The sequence below is a fragment of the Loxodonta africana genome, chromosome 24 (assembly GCF_030014295.1).
Source record: "Loxodonta africana isolate mLoxAfr1 chromosome 24, mLoxAfr1.hap2, whole genome shotgun sequence".
Lineage (NCBI taxonomy): Eukaryota > Metazoa > Chordata > Mammalia > Proboscidea > Elephantidae > Loxodonta > Loxodonta africana.
Window position 1 is genome coordinate 43,725,416 of NC_087365.1, and position 21,161 is coordinate 43,746,576.

At 51.3% G+C, this 21,161-nt stretch overlaps 1 protein-coding gene across 3 annotated transcripts in view; it reads left to right on the forward strand.

Moving 5' to 3' along the window:
* The first annotated feature begins 221 nt into the window (after positions 1-221).
* Positions 222-21,161, forward strand: part of HNF4A (hepatocyte nuclear factor 4 alpha) — a 31,342-nt gene continuing 10,402 nt past the window's right edge. For all 3 annotated transcript variants that reach the window (XM_064276103.1, XM_023550267.2, XM_064276102.1), the window contains exons 1-7: positions 222-336; positions 4,791-4,965; positions 6,249-6,343; positions 12,429-12,535; positions 13,254-13,409; positions 16,804-16,891; positions 17,966-18,121. In XM_064276103.1, coding sequence (XP_064132173.1) covers positions 222-336; positions 4,791-4,965; positions 6,249-6,343; positions 12,429-12,535; positions 13,254-13,409; positions 16,804-16,891; positions 17,966-18,121 — 892 coding nt within the window. The remainder of the gene's footprint in view (positions 337-4,790; positions 4,966-6,248; positions 6,344-12,428; positions 12,536-13,253; positions 13,410-16,803; positions 16,892-17,965; positions 18,122-21,161) is intronic.

Below are 21,161 nucleotides of genomic sequence, written 5' to 3' on the forward strand. Positions count from 1 at the left end.
TTAACCCCCACCCCTCCCCGGCAGAACCTCCACCCCTGGCAGAGGCTAGGCCAGACTCTCGGCAGATCCTCCCAGAGGACAAGTTGAAACGCAGGAAGGCAGAGAGGGTGCCTGGGAGGAGGCAGTGGGAGGGCAGAGGGTGGGGGCCAAGGCTCGGCCTAGAGCCTGCGGGGTGGGCATTCTGGGCTGGGCAGGTGGCCGAGGTGTGGTGGCAGGGGAGAATGCGCCTCTCCAAAACCCTTGTCGACATGGACATGGCTGACTACAGTGCTGCGCTGGACCCAGCCTACACCACCCTGGAGTTTGAGAATGTGCAGGTGCTGACGATGGGCAATGGTAGGTGTGGGCAGGCGTGCCCAGGTGTGCCAGTTGGGGGCAGGTGTGCTCACGTATGGAGTGGGTCTTTAGCACTTAAGATTGGGAGGGAAGTGATGGAAAATGGTAGATTGGTCCTGTAGGAGCCCTCGTGGCACAGTGGTTAAGCATTTGGCTGCTAAACAAAATGGTCAGCAGTATGAATCCACCAGCTGCTGTTTGGAAAAGCTATGGGGCAGTTCCACTCTGTCCTATAGGGTTGCTATGAGTCAGAATTGACTCAATGGCAACAGTTTTTTTTGGTTTGGTCCTGTGGGGCTAGCACAGATGTTGTCAGGTGAAGCCAATGTGCCTGGGTACAGTGACCAGGGGCATTCTGGGTGAGGCCTGCAGGGGCAAATTTCCAGCAAAAGCCTATCCCAGGTATTTCTGCCAGGCCCTCCCAGTCTCCAGTACCTCAAAGCTGTTCCTGCTTGGTGTGTCACTGAGAGCAGAGACATGATGGTGAGCTCCCTTTTGGCATCCAGCTCCAGTAATACAGCCCTACGTGGTCCCTTCTTGAACCCCTTGGGTCTAAGCCCAGAGAGATGGAAAGGTATGTCCTGTCCCTGGACATGGTGGCGCAACTGCATTTCAGGTTGTCTTTGGGGCTCTTTTAGGGGTGAACATGCCACTTAAAAAAAATGAAGTTTGAAGGGGAAATTTGGCTAAGATTCCAACTCAGCTGTGTGTGTTGTGTATGTGATTGTGACCCTCCTCCTGGTGTGCACATATGAGTTTCTGTGTAAGTGTGTGGTTGGGGTATGTGTGCCGTGTAGGTATGCGAGTGTCTCTGGGTAGACCAGTGTCTGGGGGTAGACATTCACATACTTGCGTTCCTGTGTCCTGTGTTCATTGAGTGGATCTGTGTTCGTGTGCGTCTCTAGGGCTGACTATGTTTGTCTGGCTTGTGAATGTAAGCGACTGTAACTGTGTGTCCCCGTTTCTGTGGGTATCGGTATGCGTGTGCCGTCTCTGTGGGTCTGTGACCGCATTTACTGCGGGTGTGGATGTTTGTGTGCCCTGTGATTTCTGGATGTATGTCCTGTATGGAGTTTTGTCATGTGCCCCTGTCTGTCAGAGGTGTAGTGAGCAGGTTGTGGGGGGGCATTTGCAAGTCCAAGGGGGAGCCAGACAAGGCCAGCCAGTGAATCGCCAGCCCCCACCTTGTCAGTGGGGGGAGGGGGAGCAAGCTTAGCGATTGCCCCGAGCACTCATTACCCTTGCTACACTCTGCTGTCTGTACATGCTTCAGATGCTGCATGTATACCCCCGTACGGGGGATAAGCATTCTCGTCTGCACGATTATGCGGACATGATGTGTGAGTTTTTGATTTTGCCGTTTGCCGGATGAGATTCACCTCAGCAATATGGCTGTTTGAGCAGATTTTTGTGGTCTGTGTATGTCTCTCCCCAGGTTTCTACATCCTCTCCAACATCACTAGGGGGTGGACTGTTCTCCTCCACAGGGAGCTGGGCAAGGGAGGAGGCCTGGAAGCCAGGAAGCTCCCCAGAGGGGAAGGGTCCTAACTGGTCCTGGGCCAGCCTCAGAGGAGAGCTGGCAGCTGGCCCAGGTCAGCCTGACACCTGCCTCCCTTCCATGGCTCAGACCTGCACAGCTGGAATCCAGCTGTGTCTTCAGCCTAGGTCTGTACCGCTGTGGTCAGCTCAGCTAGAAAGAGGAGGCAGCGGCCGGGCAGGGGGTGGGGGTGGAGGACACGCACTGCTGTGATCAGCCTTAACTGGTATTTGCCCATCCCTGGCATCCGCTCACTGTGTGACCTTGGGCACGTCACCTGCCCTCTCCTGGCCTCTGCATAGTCTACAAAATGGGCTTAATCGTCCTAAGCCTGCCAGCCAGCAGCTTTTAGGAATGTCCAGGGTCACAGCCTGGAAGTGGTAAACAAGGAGTCTGCCGTGGGGTGCTGTGTGATCCTACAGGGACAGTGTGCGCTGTCACACTCCCAGCCACTGCCCAGTCCCAGGCCGATCCCTGGGGCCCGGCCCCACCACCTCTTCAAAGCCCATGTCCCCAGTTCCCAGGAATTGTGTGCTTCTGAGGTAGAGGCCAAGTCTGGACCCTTAGCTGGGTGTCCCCAAGCAGGACAGCCTCTGGCTCTGGAGCCAGAAAGATCTGGGCTCAAACTCTGGAATAGATCCTTCCTACCTATGTGAACTTGGCAAACCAAGGTGCCTCTCTAAGGCTCAGTTTCCTCATCTGTGAGTGGGGATAAATAATAGCATCTGCCTCCCAGAGCTGACCAAGGATTAAACAAGATGAGGCACTTGAGTCCTTTGTACTGGTAACTGGTGCCAGCCCCTACATGGGTGGTCTCAAGAACTGGAAGCATCTGTAAGAAGGGCTTACATTCCTGGAGTCTGAGGTGGTCTGAGAATTGGGAACATTGGAAGTTGCTCCAAAGTGTTTTGCATACATCCTGGGCTGGTGGCTCACAGGCTTTAAGGATAAGCTCCACCCACCCCTGCCCCCCATTCAGAAGCAGCAGTAGGAGGGGGTCCTTGCTCATCAGAGGTCCCAGCAGACACCTTACCATGTGCAGCACTGGTCAGAGGGGCCCAGCACACCTGAGCTGTAGGTCTGGCTACTCTACTTCGCAGCAGTGTGATGACCCTGGGCAGGTCATTTGTCCCCTCTGAGCCTTGGTGTCCCCCTTGGAGAATGAGGGATGAAGTACGAGCTCTTGCCCTGCCGCCTGGGCCCAAATGGCTAGGAGTTGGGGGTCAGCTCACCTTGGGGGTTGGGGTGGGGGTGTTGTGGGGTCAGCTCTCACTGGGGGTCGGGAGGCAAGGCTGAGGGAGAAAGGGCACCACAGTGGCTTAACAATTACCCCCAACTCCGGGAATAATTCACCATGTGGAGGGGGCCACACTCCTGGGCACATTTGGAGTCTCCGGAGACATTCAGCGAGGTGATGGCTGAAATGAGATGCAATGGTGTCATACGTTCTGAGTTCTATTTTGCAGGAACGTTTTTATTTTACGAACACTGATATATATTGATTCATTGGGGACTATTGTGCTCTCCATTTTATAAGTGAGCAAACTAAGGCTTGGGGATGTGAAATAACTCAGCCAATGTCACGCAACTAAGCAGTGGGGAAGCCAGGATTCGAACGTGGGCATGGGGCTCCAGAGTTTGTGCTCTTAAATATAACACTGTGCCTCCCTCCAGTTCTTAGCTGGTTGTCCCCTTGGAATCCAAGGACAGGTTCAGAGTTTCTGTGGAACTGTGTGTGTAACTGGGTGGTGTGTGCCATTTTCTGGGGAGACAGTCTACAGCATTCATCATATTTTCCAAGGTGTCTATCCTTGATGGAAGATTTGCTTACAAAAAAATAGAGGGTTCAGATGCTGAAATTAAAAAAAAAAAAAAAAACCCAGACCAATCAAACTGCCTCATTTTACAGAAAGGCTTCGAACCTGTTTGTTGCAGTTCGAACACCTGCTGAGAAATTGCATTTCCACCCCCAGAATCTACAGCTTAACAAGACCCTAGGTGATTCTTAGGTATAATAAAAAGTGAGAACCACTGCTCTACCAGTGGTTCTCAGAATTGGTCCCTAACCATCAGCATTAGCATCACCTGGAAACTTGTTAGAAATGCAAATTCTAACCATCAAAACCTTGTTTTACAGTTAGGGAAACTGAGGCCCAGGGGAAACTGAATTGAGAACAAAGAACTTGCCCAAGATCACAGGCAAATTAGTGGCAGCATCAGCACTAGTGCGCAGGACTCCTGGTGCTCAATCCAAGACCTCCTTTGCCACCCTGACTCTTATCCCCCCTCCTCACATTTATGCAGACCCAGTACCTTTTGCCTCTGGGACGGGAGGTATTCGAGAGGTGCCCAGAACCTTGCCATGACCCTCCCAGGAAGGCAAATGAGCAAATGCTCTCAGTGCATTTCTTCCCTGCTCCCCCGGGAGAGTCCCGGGCACCAGGCTGAGACCCACCCAGCCCTGATCGCTCGGTGAGAAATGAGGGACATGACCTAGTTTGGGGGAGAAGCGGGAAGGGGGTATTTGTCCCTTCCACAGCCCTGCCCTGCCCTCCCACCCCATTAATCAGAAGTCTACAAGGGTCATATGCATGCTAGGAGATGGCCAGGTTTTCATTCCTTCCCGGGGAAAGCCCCAGCTAGTGGCCTCCACCGTGGAGAGAAGCAGATACTCACCAACAATGCTGTAAAATCAGTGTCACAACCACCCCCAATTTATAGATGTGAAACTGAGGTTCCAAAGGGCCATGTGCTTTGCCCACGGTCATGGATGAAGGAGCCAGGAATAGAAGCAGGCCTGGCTGAGGCCAAAGCCCTGGGAAGATCCCTGCAACACTTATGCTGGTTTCTGAATGCCCATCACCAAGAGGTGGCCCTCTGCCCTCCTGAGTCCATTCTCCCATCTCTTCTGGCACAGACACATCCCCATCAGAAAGCGCCAACCTCAACACACCCAACAGCCTGGGCGTCAGCGCCCTATGTGCCATCTGTGGGGACCGGGCCACAGGAAAACACTATGGGGCCTCGAGCTGTGATGGCTGCAAGGGCTTCTTCCGGAGAAGTGTGAGGAAGAACCACATGTACTCCTGCAGGTGAGGAGCCTCCCCGCTCAGGGACTTGATTTCTCCAGTTGAGAAATGAGTGCACTTGGGCTAATGTTCCCCAGGGTCTGTCTCTTTCCTGACTGGGTTCCAGAGGCGTCTGCCCTTCAAGGCCTTCAAGATGCCCCAGGTTTCTTAGGCCTGGAGGATCCAGATGGGAACATCTAATCTAGGAACTCCATTCACTGATCAGAAGTTATTGGCTGCCCTTTATTAAGCACTTACTAAAAGTCTTTGCATGCACTACAGTGTAGAACCAGTCCCGCAAGCCCGTTGTTATTATTCTCATTTTAGCAAGTAAGGACCCAAGAGCCTTAAGATCTAGCCTCCTCTGAAGCCTTAGAGCGTGGGGCCATCCTCCAACCTGGTGCTTTTCTGGGGCAAATGGGGGATTGACCCCAGGCCTTTCCACTTACCAGGCTCCCTACAGCCTTAGATATGTCTCCTTCAAAAGATCTCCCATTCTGGGTAACAGCAATAGTAAAATAATAATAATAATAAATAATAGCAGCCGTTAATTATGAGCACTTGCTGAGCTCTTTTGTATATTACCTCACTTTTACCTGCCAACACCTCTCTGAGGGAACCCTGGTGACACAGTGGTTAAGAGCTCAGCTGCTAAGCAAAAGGTCGGCAGTTCAAATCCACCAGCCACTCCTTGGAAACCCTATGGGGCAGTTCTACTCTGTCCTATTGGGTTGCTATGAGTCAGAATCGACTGGATAGCAATGGGCAGGGGGGCAGGCTACCTCTCTGAGGTGGTTACTAATGTTATTCCCATTTTATAGATAAGGAAGCTGTGGCTTGGCAAGGGCTACAAATTTACCCAAGGTCACCAGGTTCAAATGAATGGCAGAGCCAGAGTTGACACTCAGGGCCCCACCCCTGCCACTGGGCTGCACTGTTTCTACTTCATCTCTCTCTCCAAAGAGTGGTTTACACAAGCCACCTGCTGTGGACACTGAGCTTTTAGAGATGTGATGGTACTCAAAAGGCTAGGTTTCCCAACTCTGCACTGTCACTGATGTCCTGAGTGCCACAGGGCCACATGTTGCCTCTCTGACCCTCAGTTTCCCCATCTTTAGCAGGACAGAATTGGACTCTTAAAGAAGCCACAGGGCCTTTCCACCTCCTGTTCAGTCAGCGTGGGAACTCTTGGGATGAAGGGTTCGAGTAAGGAAGCTGGGGGTCAATCAGATGGCCAGGGTCCTAGTTCCTTCCTGGGAGGGGGAAGACTGTCCCTTCTCCATCCAACCATCCAAAGCCCTCCCCAGATTTAGCCGGCAATGCGTGGTGGACAAAGACAAGAGGAACCAGTGCCGCTACTGCAGGCTCAAGAAGTGCTTCCGGGCTGGCATGAAGAAGGAAGGTGAGCCCGGCCCTCCCCCTATTACCCCTGCACCCCACCCACACCCACAGCTCCCTGAGAGAGTCATTTACAACTGCAGCCACGACTTTATGACTAGGTGACAGGCCCCAGGGTGACTGGATCAGAAGAGAAAGGACTTGCTAATGGCTGAGAGGAGGGAGGGCCTGGAAATCTGACCATAGGGAGGGGCTGGGCTTGGTCTTGAGAAAGATTCGAAGAGATAAGCTCCCACTCAGCTAGGAAGCTCCCAGCAGCAGCTGCTGCCATGACTGCCTTCACTACCACAAGGCAGCCACATTGGGTGATTTTTCTCAATACAATATTTCAAACTTCAGGAAAAGTGGGGCAAATGATGGTACAACACCCACCACCTAGACTTAATAAATTCGACCAGCTGGGAGCTCTATTCCTCAGCTTCCTGTCCCAGGGACACCTGCCCCAATTCCTTTACTCTTCATCCTTATGTACCAGGTGATTGCCCAAGTTTTCATGTTCTAGAAAATGGGAACGAGACACCAGACTCGTCCTGGGTGAAGGTCAATGGGAAGATGGGAGCGTGACATTAAGGGCTTGCCAGGCCTTCCGCTACCAGCTGCTGCCAATTGCTGGGCTGGGCATTTCTCACATTTGATAGCTCCTTTTATTCTCATGACGAGCCTGTGTGGCTGGCACTATTATTATTCCCCCCTTTTCATGGATGAGGGAACGGAGGCCCAGATTGGTTAAGCAAATTGCCCAAGGCCCCGTAGCTGGTCAACAGAAGACCTGAGGTATGAACCCCAAAAGCTTGGGAGTCAAATTCAATGCTGTTTGGACAATGCTTCATCTCTACCTCCTCATGCCCTCCAGACCCCAGAAATATTTAAAATTGTTTTCAGTCGAGCTCATGGGACAAATACCTTTTAACTGTTTCTCAAAGTAATTGGAGGTTGTTTTCTAATGTCTTTGTTTCCTTCTCCCCCAAACTCACTGCTCCCAGCTCTGGGACTAGCCCCAGACCTTCACTCCAGCCTACAGTTATGCCACCTGAGCCAAACCCTGAGTCTAGTCCTGTACAAACACACACACCCCACCACACCCCAGGAGCAAGAACCTGGGACCACCACACCCCAGGAGCAGGAACCTGGGACCCAGCCTGCCCCAGCATGACAGAGGAGGGGACGCCTGGCTTTGGCAGCCTCCTCCTCTCCTGTCAGCCTCTGAGCCCATTTTCTCTGCATCACCTCTCGGAAATGCCGTCTCTATGGGGCTTTAGTCTGAGCGCATGAGTCCTGCTGGAAGATCTGGGTCTGCTGGCCCCAAGGAAGGAGTGAATGGTCTCCAAGGCCTCCTCCTGCTCCAAACACCGCAATTCTAACCCCCAGATCTCAGTGATTTGCAAAGTGGGAGAAGGGCTTTTTCAAACTACCAATATGTTTTCCTCTCCCCCGCCCGCTTTTCAATAGGGCTGAGCTTCTCTCGCCCACTCTTCCAAGCTGAGAATCACTCTGCGGACTGAGAAATGTTACGAATGGGAATGTGATGCACATATGAACAGTTGGAGACAAGAAATAGGTGGAGAACTACAGTCTAAGGGCCTAACATTCTATGATTTACAATCAGTGATTCTATTATCCCGATAGTCGAAGACTTTAGAATTCTGTGATTGTCCAGAGGTGTTATTCAGACGGTTTGTGTTCAAGAGAATGAATCTTTCATGTTGAAATTTCAGGCCTTGAGACAGGCAGGTGAGGAGAGCTGTTGGCAGCCAACCTGAGCAGATGGCTCCCTACCTAGGCTGGATATAGGCTGGTCCTGCAGGTGGTCAGTCTTTGCATCTGTCTCTCGTTAAACACACAGTCATTTTCACGTGGGTAACGTCAGGGAAGCTTCTGCCCCTTCTGGGCTCCAATTTTCCCATCTGTAAGACGAGAGGATCAGATTGATGGGTCCAACTCTGTGGGTCTAACCACACATTCAGCGACATACCTGTACAGGTAACATGACCTGCCAGGACATGTTCCCTGGCCCCCTCTTGCTGAGCTGTTGCTGAGCTAGCAGATTCCATGCCCAGCCTCCCTGAGGGGTTGAAACCCCAGCCCATTCAGCCTTAGCTTGGCCTTGAAAATAGCCATTTGCTTCTTGGCCCAGAGGAAGCGACATCATACCAGGAGGCTAGGAAATTTGGCTGACAGTAAATGAGCATGGGCTAGTAAACATTGGTACTTATTTACATGCCTGGGTCAACCAGAAGATCATGACACACGCAATCACTTGGTTGCTTTGAGAATGGGCCAGGGTTGCAAAGTGTTCAGTTGCCACCATGGTCAAGCTCTGGGGAGTTAAGGTGATTACTAGTTCTACTTAAGTCTTATGGAGCCTCTGGATGGTACAAATGGTTAACACGCTCGGCTGCTAACTGAAAGGTTAGATGTTCAAGTCCCTTCACAGGCACATTGGAAGGAAGGCCTGACGATCTACTTCTGAAACATCATATTCTGCCCTCAACACAATTCTACTCTCACATACATGTGGTCGCCATCAGTCAGTCTTACAGCCTCAACCACCCCTTCTTGGCCTGGTGGGCAGTTCCCAAAGCCATAAGAAATTCTCACTGGAAGCTTCACTGATCAGGAGAATTGGGACAAGTTTTTATTTCTCTGCTAGATAGCTTTAGCAGGGTTTGGGGACTGAAACCCAAAAGTAGTCCTCGAGGACAAGAATGTCTGAGCTGAAAACATAGGGATTATAAAACAGCCAGGTCTATAAGGAGGCCATCAAATCTATTTCCTCCCCACTTCACAGATGGGGAAACAGACCAGGGAGGTATTGTGATGGGTCAGGACTAGAACTCAGGCTCCCCAAAGCTAAGCAGACACCCAACTCCCTGGAATGAAACTGGGAGTGATCAGCTAGAAAGGCATCTTCTCTGGTCTAGATTCCCAAAACTTCCTCTCGAGCACAGGAAAGGGTTCCAAATCCCTCAGGCCTGTAAGTCTCGGCCTAAGAACCATTCCACAGGGGCTGGAAGCAGGTTCCCTGGAGGGGCAAAGACTCTGGGCAGAAACCTGGGTTCAGTGGGCCCAACCACAGGCTATGATTTTTTTTCTGCAACCAGAGACCAGGCAGACGGACACTTGCCTGGACCTTAGCCATCAGGCCTAGGGGACATACTCAGTTCCTGGCATCTGAAACCCAGCCCAGAAATCAGGCCCAGGGGTCTGGGGTGCGGGAGATGTGGGAATCCAGTTGGTAATGGACCAGGGGCTGTGTGACAAGGACCTTCTTTGGACCTGGGCCCTGCCCCCCTCCAGGCTCTCACTCAGGGGTTCTCTGGGAAGACAGGCTCATCCTCCTCTCTGCCTCTGCCCCATTGGTTAATATTCAATAGAAGTTACATTAGGTCCCCGACCCTGCTAATACTGAGCAAACATTTGGAAAACATCATTCCGTGACTGAGCTCGCGCTGGGGCGCTGATAACGCCCGCCTAACCTTGAGGAGCCTTCTCTGCAGCTGCTGACACCAGCCCTTTTATTCTGCCCGCCTCTGCCACTGGCGCCCCGGTGGGTGCGGGCGCCTGGCAGGCCCAGCAGCCACAGCAGGGTGTTGGCGGGTGGGGCTGAGCACCAAGCAGGGCAGAGGAGCTGGGCTGTGAGCTGGCGTGTCCAGGGTGGTGGGGCAGGAGACCAGTGAGGCCTCAGGAAGAGGTCTCCTCTTATCTCTATTAAGGAGAGGGTCCCTATTAAACCCCACTGAGTCCTGGACTCAGTTTGGAGTATTTGACTTTTGTCTGATTTCTTCCCAGCAGCTCTGCGTAAGATCAGGGAAAAGTTGAAGAATTGGAAAGTCAATGTCCCCTTGACAAAAAGGGTGCTTGTAAGAATTAGAGTGTGTCTCATCCAACTCCTTCTTTCATTTACTCAGCAAGTATTTACTGAGCATCTACTGTGTGCCAGGCACTGTTCTAGACTCTGGGGCTACAGCTGTGAACAAGAGGGACATGGTTCCTGCTCTCTGGCACTTCCCTTCACGTAGAGAGCCAGGCAGTAAACACGTGAACAAATCATTTTACATTAAGTGCAGGGAGAAAAATAGAGTAGGGTGAGGGGACCGAGTGTGAGGGAGGAAATGCCATATTAGACAGGGTGTCTTGGAGAAGGTGATGTCTGCTCAGAGCCATGAGCGAAGCAGAGACGCTAGGTCATATGGGAAAGAATTCTGAGCAGTGCAAAGGCCCTGAGGGGGAGTGTGCCAGAGATATCGGAGGAAGAGTTGTTAAGTTGTTAGGCACCATTGAATCAATTTCCGACTCATAGCAACCCCATGTGACAGAGTAGAACTGCTCCATAGGGTTTCCTAGGCTGTAATCATAATGGAAGCAGATTGACAGATCTTTCTCCAATGGAGCCGCGGGGTGTGTTCCAACCGCCAGATTTTCAGTTAGCAGCTGAGCGCTTAACTGTTGCATCACCAGGGCTCCTTGGAGGAAGAGCAAGGAAGCTGGTGTAGCTGGAGCAGAGGAAATGAGGGGAGGACGTAAAAGGTGAGATTGGAGAGGAAGTGGGGCAGGATCTTGGGGGCCTGGTGCTGTAATGAGGAGTTGTAATTTTACTCCATGTAAGGGACACCACCTGAGTTTTTAAGGGACACCACCTGAGTTATGTTTTAATAGGATGAGTCCTTACGTGGTGCAAATGGTTAACATGCTCAACTAGTAACTGAAAAGTTGGAGTTTTGAGTCCATTCGGAGGTACCTTGGAAGAAAGGCCTGGCAATCTACTTCCAAAAAATCAGCCATTGAAAACACCGTGGAGTACAGTTCTACTCTGACACACATGGGTGACCATGAGTTGGAATCAATTTGATGGCAACTGATTTGGTTTGGTTTTTCTGTCTTATGAGGCCAGAAGCAAGGAAACCAGTGAGGAGGGTCTGCCTTAATCCTGGAAAGGGGCCCAGGGCTCCACTTAGGGTGGGAGCAGAGGAGATGCCAGCAGCAGATCTATTTTGGTGGGATTACTGACAGCGTTTGCTGGTGGATCCAATGTGTGGTGTGAGAGAAAAAGGAGTCCAGGAAGACGCCAGGGTTTTTGGTCTGAATAAACTTGCCAGTTCCTGCGATGGCAAAGACTGCAGAGGACCAGGTTTAGGAGAGAAGCAGTAGTGTTTGAGATGGGAAAACTGAGGCCCAGCAAGAGGATGTGGTTCCCACGAGCACACAGAGAGTGAATTCCAAACAGGAACCCAGGTCTCCTGCTTCTGCCTCCCTCTTTCTAGTTTCAGCAAAGCTTCGTTGCACTGTGAGGCCTCTTGGATTGCCAGGGACAGGGTCTGGGCAGCAGACGGTCCATCTGACATCTTAGGCCAGGAGTGGCCTGAATGGAGGTGGCCAGTGGGGTGTGGGGCCCTGGTGGACAGAGGCCCAGGTCCCTGAGTTCCCGGAAGAGAGCCCAGGGGTGGGGAGGAGTGGAATAGCTTTGCCTTGCTGTCTCTAAGAAGGTTAGATTAGAGCACTAGCAGTTCCTGCTGGTGGATGGGACCTTTGGTGCAGGTGGAGACCTCCTGATCCCCTTGTCCAGGGCTCTGTCCCAGTGCTCCAAGCCATCTTGGTGTCACCCAGAGTAATCCCTTTTGCTTGTTTTATACACTTTCATCTGGAAAGAAAGGGACCCTTTTCTATAACAGAGCTTGGAAACCTATGATCTTGTCAGATGCCCTCTTCAATGATCAAGACCTACCTTAAGCCCTCTGTGAAGCCATCACTATCTTGCATGCCTCCCACAACAGGTTGATCACTCCTCCAGCTGCCCTATTGTGTGAGGGGGAAGGGGGGTGAGGAGAGGGGAGGCAGGTTGCTGGTGTCTAGAAACTTCTTCAACAAGCTGAGTTGGAAGTAATCTTCGCTCATTCCCACATGTTGACTTGGGCTCTGCCCAATAGATACCATCCCCTTCCACCTCCAAATGCTTTTCTTTTACCTTAGAATAGGCTTGCAGTTATCTCTCTAGGTTGAATTCTCTCCCCTTGTACCTCATCCACTCTTTGTGAGTCATGGGACCCCTGTCCCCTGGCCCCCTCCTCACTGCGCTCTCTGCCTCCTCACAGCCGTCCAGAATGAGCGGGACCGGATCAGCACTCGAAGGTCAAGCTACGAAGACAGCAGCCTGCCCTCCATCAACGCCCTCCTACAGGCTGAAGTCTTGTCTCAGCAGGTACTGGGGTGACTTCCCACCTGTCCATGGACCCCTTCCACCTGCCCAGGGATCCCCCACACCAAAGAAGAGTCTCACCCTCCTCCACCCCTGTTCTCCCAGCCAGGCCCTGGATCAGCAGGTAAAAAGGTCCTCATATCTAGAAGGGAAACTGAGTCCAGAAACAAGGCGCCGTCAGTGCCCCACAGCCTGTTTTGTAGCAAAGGCAGAACTTGAATGCAGGTCTGGTGCCCTGGGACACTTTATAGTTCATCCTGCTGCCTGCATTCGCTCTCACTGAGGGCCTGAGATCAGCTTAGCCCTGAGAGGACTGAGTGACGGCCAGAGGTGGCAAACCGACTCAGCCACCCCACTCTGTGTGACATTGGGCAAGTCACAGCCCCTCTCCGGGCCATAATTTCTTCATCTATCAGATGAGAATGATAATATTTGCCCTGCTCTCCCCTGGGGCCAAGGGGTTCTTTGGAGTTCTTGGGAGCTAGAAGGGGGGCTGTAGGGGCAGACAGCAGGGGAAGGCCCAGAGGGAGCCCTCGTCCCTCATGTCTGCCTCCACAGTGTGTCGCCTTCTGCCTGCTCTGTCCCTGAGCTTCCTTCAGAGCTAGGAAGGCACCCATAGTCCAGGACCCCCTTTTCCAGACGTGGAGAGGGGTGCTGTGCAAGGGACAAAGAGTGTAGGGAGAACCTGGCCATCCTCAGAGTTTTCCTTTGACTTCCTCAGATCACTTCCCCTGTCTCTGGGATCAATGGTGACATCCGGGCCAAGAAGATCGCCAGCATCTCGGACGTGTGCGAGTCCATGAAGGAGCAGCTGCTGGTGCTGGTCGAGTGGGCCAAGTACATCCCAGCTTTCTGCGAGCTCCCCCTGGACGACCAGGTAGGGGAGACAAGGGCAGTGGCAGTGGGCAGCACAGGGCACAGGGTCCTGCTGGCCCACCCTGGGTATAGCCGTGGGGGCTGGTTTAATTTTATCTATCAAAACATGCACAGTGCTCCAGTGTGCCTAGAATTGTTTTACTCATTTTACAAATATTAACTCATTCAATCCCTCCAATGAGGTCGGTGCTATTATTATCCCCATCTTACAGGTGAGGAAACTGGGACACAGAGAGGTTCAGTAGCTTGCTCAAGGTTGCACAGCTAGTATCCTGCAGAGCTGGGATTAGAATCCAGGCAGGCACGCACCAAAGTCCTGCCTCGTAACTACAGCACCATACAGCTCTCCTGAGGCCAGGGGTCAGGAGATTTGAGCTTGAGCCCTGGCTGTAAGACTGTGTGACCTGGGACAAGTTACTTCCTCTCTTGAGCCTCAGTTTTCTCATCTGTAAAGTAAGAATGGTAATATCCACTTCAGAATGTTGTCGGGAGGACTGAGTACCTTGTTATTTGAAAAACACAAAGTCATGTAATGGAACATCTACATGGGGCCTGGATGTCACCAGCTGTTCTAAATGTTAGTTTCTGCCTTGCATTCCACCAAGACGGTTTAACTCAGCATTTTATTTCCCAAAGTGCATTCACTGGAATACCAAAATGTTCCAGGGAAAAAAGAGGGCTGGACTGGAGGAGTCTGGAGACAGATGAGTTTCTGAGATCCCGGATACGTCAGCTCCTGCACAGAGCAATCGCTAGGCCCCCACAGACATTCTCCCTGTCTAGAAAAGGGGAGCTGGCCTGGGCCACCTTCCCAGCTCTGAAGGCAACTCAGGGCACCAATGAACAGGTAGCCCAGAAACCAGCTCCTGGTGTGTTTGCTTATATATTTTGCATATTTGCACAAGAGATTTATAATGCACGGCAGTACATTAAAGTTTCTGAGAAGTCCTGCTGTCAAGGTAGCTGTTGAAGTTTGAGGAAACAAGGGCTTCCCAAACTCTTTTGGCCCCCAGACCCTGCCAGAACACCTAGCATGGTGGGATACACCATGCAAACGCCAGTTGGCTGTCCTGGCCTCACACGGGCTGGGACTGATGCCCCCTTGCACAGATTCCTCCCCCTTTAGGAGAGATGGCAGGGCAGGTGTTTTGGCCAAGCTGCCCCTGCCCTCTCCCCTGCTTCTCTGCTCTGGCCCCGGTCCCCTCTGCTGGAGAGTCTACATTAATGTTTAATCCCTTCTGTTCCTTCCCAGGGGCTTAGCAGGGCAACAAGACACCCCCAAGCTGAACAATTGTTAACCTCGGTTTCCCACCCAAACCTCCCTGGCTGAAGCTCAGAGCATTCTCAGGGAGCAATGATGGGTGGCCAATAACGTGGGACAATCATTAACCGCCCCCCCATCTGCCTGCCCACCCCCCAGAACAACCACCATGTCAGGGGGCTGAACCTGGGACCAGGTGGTTGCCAGATCTCCACTCATGGACCAAAAGGAGCCCACCTTGCCCAAGATGGGCAGGAAACGCCTGGAGAATAGGGGGACATTGTCCTCCAAAGGACACCCAAAGTCTGTCAATGGTGCTCCAGAAACCAGCTTCTAAGTTTGTTTGCTTGTTGGTTTGTTTTGGACATCAATCCATAGAAACCTAGAAGATTGGGTACAATTGGACAAGGAGACTGAGGGAAAGGGATTTGCCCAAGGTCAGAGAGCAAGCTAGCCCCAGAGCTGGGATTCTAGAGCAGGTCTTCTGTCTGTGAGAGCCTCTGGGGGTAAAACCCCTAGCCCAGAGCCTGGAACCTGGTAGGTGCTCATCAAGCATCCTTTGCCTCCCTTTGACCTGGTCATGGAAAGTGTTTCTCAATTCTCTTCTTTTTTTGTCATCCTCACAAGGTTCTAACTACAGGGGAATAAAAGGGGTAAGGACAGACGGCTGCCCAGGAGGGGCCAAATATGGAGAGAAACTCAAGAACTTTGTTCATTCATTCATCCACTCACCCATTCCTTTGTTCTTTTATAACAAACATTTATTGAAGGCTTACTATGTGCCAGGTATCTTTCCAGCCTTAGAGAGGCCTTCTCTGACCTCTGCATCTAATGTAACCCCTCTTGCCCCAATGTTCTCTACCACACTACCCTCACCTTCTTCCCTCCCTCCGTCTTTCTTCCCTTCCTCCTTTCCCTCCATCCTCCCTTTTTTTCTTCCCTCCCTCCCTCCCTGCTTTCCTTCCTTCCTTCATTCCCTCCTTCCTTCTTTCCCTTTTCCTCCGTCTCTCTCTTTCTTTCCCTCCTTCCTACCTTCCCTCCTCTCTTTTCCTTCTGACCTTGTCTCTCTTATTTACCATTGTGTCCCTGAGTGCCTGGCACTTAGTAGGTACTTAACATTTGATCATGGAAAGAATGAACAATTCAACGAATTAATAAACAAAAGCATTTTACCTTCTAGTTTGGCCTGCTAAAAAACATCTGGATTCCTTAACCTAGCCTTGCAGATAAGATCCTTGAGACTACCAGCCTGCTACTACTGTTGACCAGCCCATCATTTGGTCTTCCTGCAAACACTAAACCAAATGGTGCTGAAAGGACAGGTGACGTCCTGTGAACTGCCTGGGCCCCCATCTCAGAGTTCAGTCTTCACAGGCTGCCTTGTCCTCCCTCCAGGGAAGGGATCTGTCAAGCTGACCCCTGCCAAGAACCAGCACTCACACCTTTGCCTTGGGAAGAGCCGTCCCTGAGAACCAATATCCACATCCAAATTCTTGTAACTCTGAATCTTAGAATCCTACAATGTCAAGTGGCAGATGCCCTGGAGCCGTGATTTTCCAAATACCAGTGCACAGCTGAATCAACTGGGAAGCGTGTTAAATGCAGATTCCCAGGCCCCACCCTATGGACCTTGGTCCATAGAATCAGAACCTCTGGTAGTAGGGTCTAAGAATCTGTTTTTATAATGCACCCTTCATAATTCTCTGCAGCTGGTCCATTGGTAGGAGTTCAGGACCCACAGTTTTAAAACTTTGGGGGTCATAGACCCTTTTGAGAACCTGACAAAAGCCTTTGAGCCTCTACTGAAAAGAAGGTTGCCACCAATTTCACCAGGCACGTGGATAGGGTGGCGGGGAGAGGAGCAGCAACTGCCCGGGGACACAGCAGTTCCTGGGCAGGGTCACTGCAAGGTTTCCTGGCTCCAAGCTGCATGTCTTTGCTCCTCCTGGGGTTTTGCTGAGTCTTCCCCAGGCCCCTGGTTATCACTTCGGGGAGGAAGCAGCAGTGCTGTGATACTGACTTTCTAGTTCGGGCAGGAACAGACAGAGGGGAACATTAAGATGAGTTGCCAGGGCACTGAGCTACCAGCAGCAGCCTTCCCAGGGGTGCAGACGCTATCCCTTCTCTCTTCCAGGTGGCCCTGCTCAGAGCCCACGCCGGGGAGCACCTGCTACTCGGAACCACCAAGCGATCCATGGTGTTCAAGGACGTGCTGCTCCTAGGTGAGGACCCTGCCTGCCCCTGCCAGGGCTCTGAGAGGGCACAGCCAGCAAGGCACATGCCCAGGCATGGGAGGTTTCCAGGATGGCAGGCAGGGGTGGGGGAGGCAGATCAGGAACAGCCCTGTCCTCAGGCTTGCAAATGGAAGATTGCAGGACTTGCTTCTCAACTGTATTCCCCCTAAGATGTAAGAAATGAAAGTTTCCCAGCATCAAAGTTAAGGGGGCCTGGTGACACAACAGTTAAGAAGTACATGGCTACTAACCAAAAGATTGGTGTTTTGAACCCACCCAGCAGCATCACAGGAGAAAGACCTGGCAATCTGCTCCTATAAAGATTACAGCCAATAAAACCCTATGGGGCAGTTCTCTGTCACATGGAGCCACAAATCAGCTCGTCAGCACCTAAAAACAACAGCATTAAAGTTAGAGCGCAGTCAGGGTTATCCCTGAGTCCCCCGTCCATTCTGATGTGCTTTCTGGAGTTGGAGGAAGAGGCACACCCAGAACGGCACAAACCCCTGGCCCATGTCAACTGTGCCTCACAGCATGTTTATTTATTATTTTCAATGCTTCTGTAAGGCACACTATGTGCCAGGTACTATTCTAAGGACGTTACAAACATTAACTCATTTAATACAATAACCCTATAAGGCACAGAGAGGTTAAATAATATATCCAAATATGCCTGGCTATAAGTGGAAAAGCCATGATTCGTCCTGGGCAGCCCAGCCCCAGGATCTGAGCCCTTAACCTTTTCGCTTTGGTATCTCCTCTCAAGTGGCCCTTGATCGTCATCCGTCTTGTGAGTTGTGTTGGGGAATGGAGCTCGGGTGACGGAAAAGGTGTCTTTGAAAGCAGGCTCCAGCCCCAGCCAGTTGACTTCAGGCAACTCACCCCCTTGATCTGGGCTTCAGCTTCCTCATCTGTAAAATGGTCATGAAAGTCCCTGTGAGACCCACTTCCCGCGGTGCTGGCTAATTGCCAATTGCAAAGTGCACACCCAGGCCAAAACTAGGGGAGAGCGGTAAACCCAAGGGTGGCCGTCCCATCCCCCCTCCCTCCCAACCCACCCAGGCAATGACTACATCGTCCCCCGGCACTGCCCAGAGCTGGCGGAGATGAACCGCGTGTCCGTGCGCATCCTGGACGAGCTGGTGCTGCCCTTCCAGGAGTTGCAGATCGATGACAATGAGTATGCCTGCCTCAAAGCCATCATCTTCTTCGACCCAGGTACAGCCCACACCTCCCACTGGTGGCCAGAACCTCTGCCAGACTTCTCTTACTGGGTTACAAACACTGAGCTCACAACCTCGTTTCATTGTTACAACAATCGGGAGAGGTTGTTTTCATTAGCCCCATTTAACAGATGAGGAAAATTGAGGCTCAAAGGGATGAAATGACTTGACCATTCACACAGACTCCAAAGGCCTGGTTTGTTCCTTCCTTCCTTATCTCCCTCCCTCCCTCCTTCCCCTCTCTCCCTCCCTCCTATTTTCCTTTTCCCCCCCTTTCTTTCATCTTTTCTTCTTCAAAAAAATTTATCAATGGAATATCTACGCGTTCTTAAAAATGTAACTAGTCCCCCATCCCGCTTGTCCAGCCTGAGGCCTCTTCCCCAGGGGGAGCCACTCCTCATTCTTATAGCTGTTTTTCTGGTAGTTACCACTTCAGCTCTAAACAAAATGCTAAGGCTTCTTTTTTTTTTTCCATTTTAGATAATGTTTTCCCCCTATGATAGTTAACGAAAGCCTGGTGGCTACAGCTGGTAGCCATAGGTCCGCAGTTCAAATCCACCAGATGCTCCTTGGAAGCCTTCTGGGGCAGTTCTACTCTATCCTATAGGGCCACTATGAGTCAGAATCAACTCGATGGCAACAAGTTTGTTTTTTTTTTTTTTTTAATGATAGTTGAGGATTTTACTCTCTTCATTTTCATCTTTTCTCCCCCATCCTCCCAATATATATTTTTTATTGCTATTTAGTGTCTCTGTTGATTGCCTTTGTAACCTTAAGTTACGCACTTACACCATTGTTTCTTGTCCTATCCACTGCAGATGGTGTCTTCCAACTCCTTGCTTAGCGGAATGAGGCTGTTACATCCCTATCCTTTCCTTCAGCTCTTGACTATCTCTCTCTCTCTCTGTTCCATCTACTGGCTTTGGTCATCTGCATTTTTGGAAACACAGCTATGTAGTTACATCTTTGTGCAAAGCGTGATTTCATTTCCCAATGTCAAGGTGCCTCAGCCCAGGAAGCTTGCTTGCTTCCTTTCCTCCATGCAGGCCCTGCGTGCTAGGGTCCTGCCTGCAGGGAGATCACCTCTAGTGATAATAGTAATGAAGGGGAGGATAAAAACCAGTGGCCATCGAGTCCGACTTATGGTCGCCCCATGTGCGTCAGAGCAGAATTGTGCTCTGTAGGGTTTTCAGTGACTGATTTTTTGAAAGTGCCTCTGGGTGGACTTGAACCTCCAACATTTCAGTTAGCAGCTGAGCCTGTTAAGCACTTGCACCACCCGGGGACTCTGAAGGGGAAGATGACCACCATTTATTGAGTGCTTATTAAGACACCATTCTAGACACTTGATGTGGGTTATCTCTTACCACTCATAACCTGGAAGCCCTGCTGGCGTAGTGGTTAAGAGCTACAGCTGTTAACCAAAAGGTCGGCAGTTCGAATCACCCAGGCACTCATAACACAGTACCTGTGAAGTTGGTACTATCATTATACCCATTTTTCAGATAAGGAAACTGAGGCTAGGAAGATTGATTAGCTTGCCCGAGATTACACAACCAGGAAGTAGTACAGCTTGCTTTTGAAACTCAGACTATTTAGCTCTCAAGTCCATGTTCTTACCACCATATGCTATTCCATAGCTCCTGGACAGTGAGATTTCTAGCCTAGTTCCATTGAGAGGGGAGCCCTGGTGGCGCAGTGGTTAAGAGCTCGGCTACTAACCAAAAGGTCGGCAGTTTGAATTCACCAGCGGCTCCTTGGAAGCCCTGTGAGGCAGTTCTGCTCTGTCCTACAGGGTCCTGCTGAGTTGGAATCGACTCAACAGCAACCGTTTCGGTTTAGTTAGTCCATTGAGGGCTTGACCCAGGCTGTGTCCGCTGCAGTGCTCTGCCTGAGGCCGGGCAGGTAGGAATTGCTCTGTAAAATATGCAGGGTTACCAATGCTGAGTCAGAGTCAGCGACCTGGATTGGAGGGGCAGGGGCCCTAGTCTAGGGTCTGGCATGTGGTAAACCCACCCATTGCCGTCAAGTGGATTCCGACTCATAGCAACCCTACAGGTCAGAGTAGGACTGCCCCATAGGGTTTCCAAGGCTGTATTCTTTACGGAAGCAGGCCACCACGTCTTTCTCCTGCGGAGGGGCTGGTGGGTTCAAAATGCCGATCTGTCGGTTAGCAGCCGAGCACTTAACCACTGCGCCACCAGAGCTCCTTTGGCATGTAGCAGGTGGTCATAAATGTTTGGTAACTGATGAAAGAATGTACAAGCACCTTTCACTGGAGAGAGCCCTGGACTGAAAGTGTGGGTGAAATTCTCTTTCTACCACGTACTTTGTTTGTAAAAGGGAGAATAAAAGCATTGCCTTCGTGAAGGTTGAGGCAAAGCACTGGATGACCATTGAGTCCCCTTCTAGAATTTACTCTTTGAATTTTTCATTCTTTCATCCTTCCATTTATCTACACATTCCTTCATCCACTCACCCATTAAACAAACATTGACTACTCATGGTGCTATCCCTGCCCCACTGAGCTCACAGTCTGGTGGGAGAGACACTTATTTCCTGTGTGGTCGGTACCAGTGGGAAGAACAACAGCACTTTGGGGGCTTGGAGGAGGCTCATAACACAGACTTGGGTAGGTGGAGCAGAGCAGCGTGCCTGGAGGAGGTGAACCCTAAGCTGAGATCCCAAGGTGTTGGGAGGCAGGAGCCAGGCCAGGGGGCCAAGAAGGGAAGACTATTCTAAGGTTGCAGAAGCAGCATGTGCGGAGGTCGGGAAGGTGGGCCCTCAGCTGCGGGATCTACCAGTAACTGCCTGTGTGACCTGGAGCAAGTGTTTCCCTTGCCCCATGCCTCAGTTTCCCCCGTGTAAAATGAGGAGGTTGCTAGGTGCTGTCTTAGTGTGTTCCTTTAATCCTGTCTCTCCAGCGCAACCCCCATCACTCAGTTCTGCATTATAGGAAATGTGGTAGAAACATTTTTCTGTCACAGTCCAGGGAGCCACAATTTCTGCTAGCGTACCCTGGTGATTGAGGACCC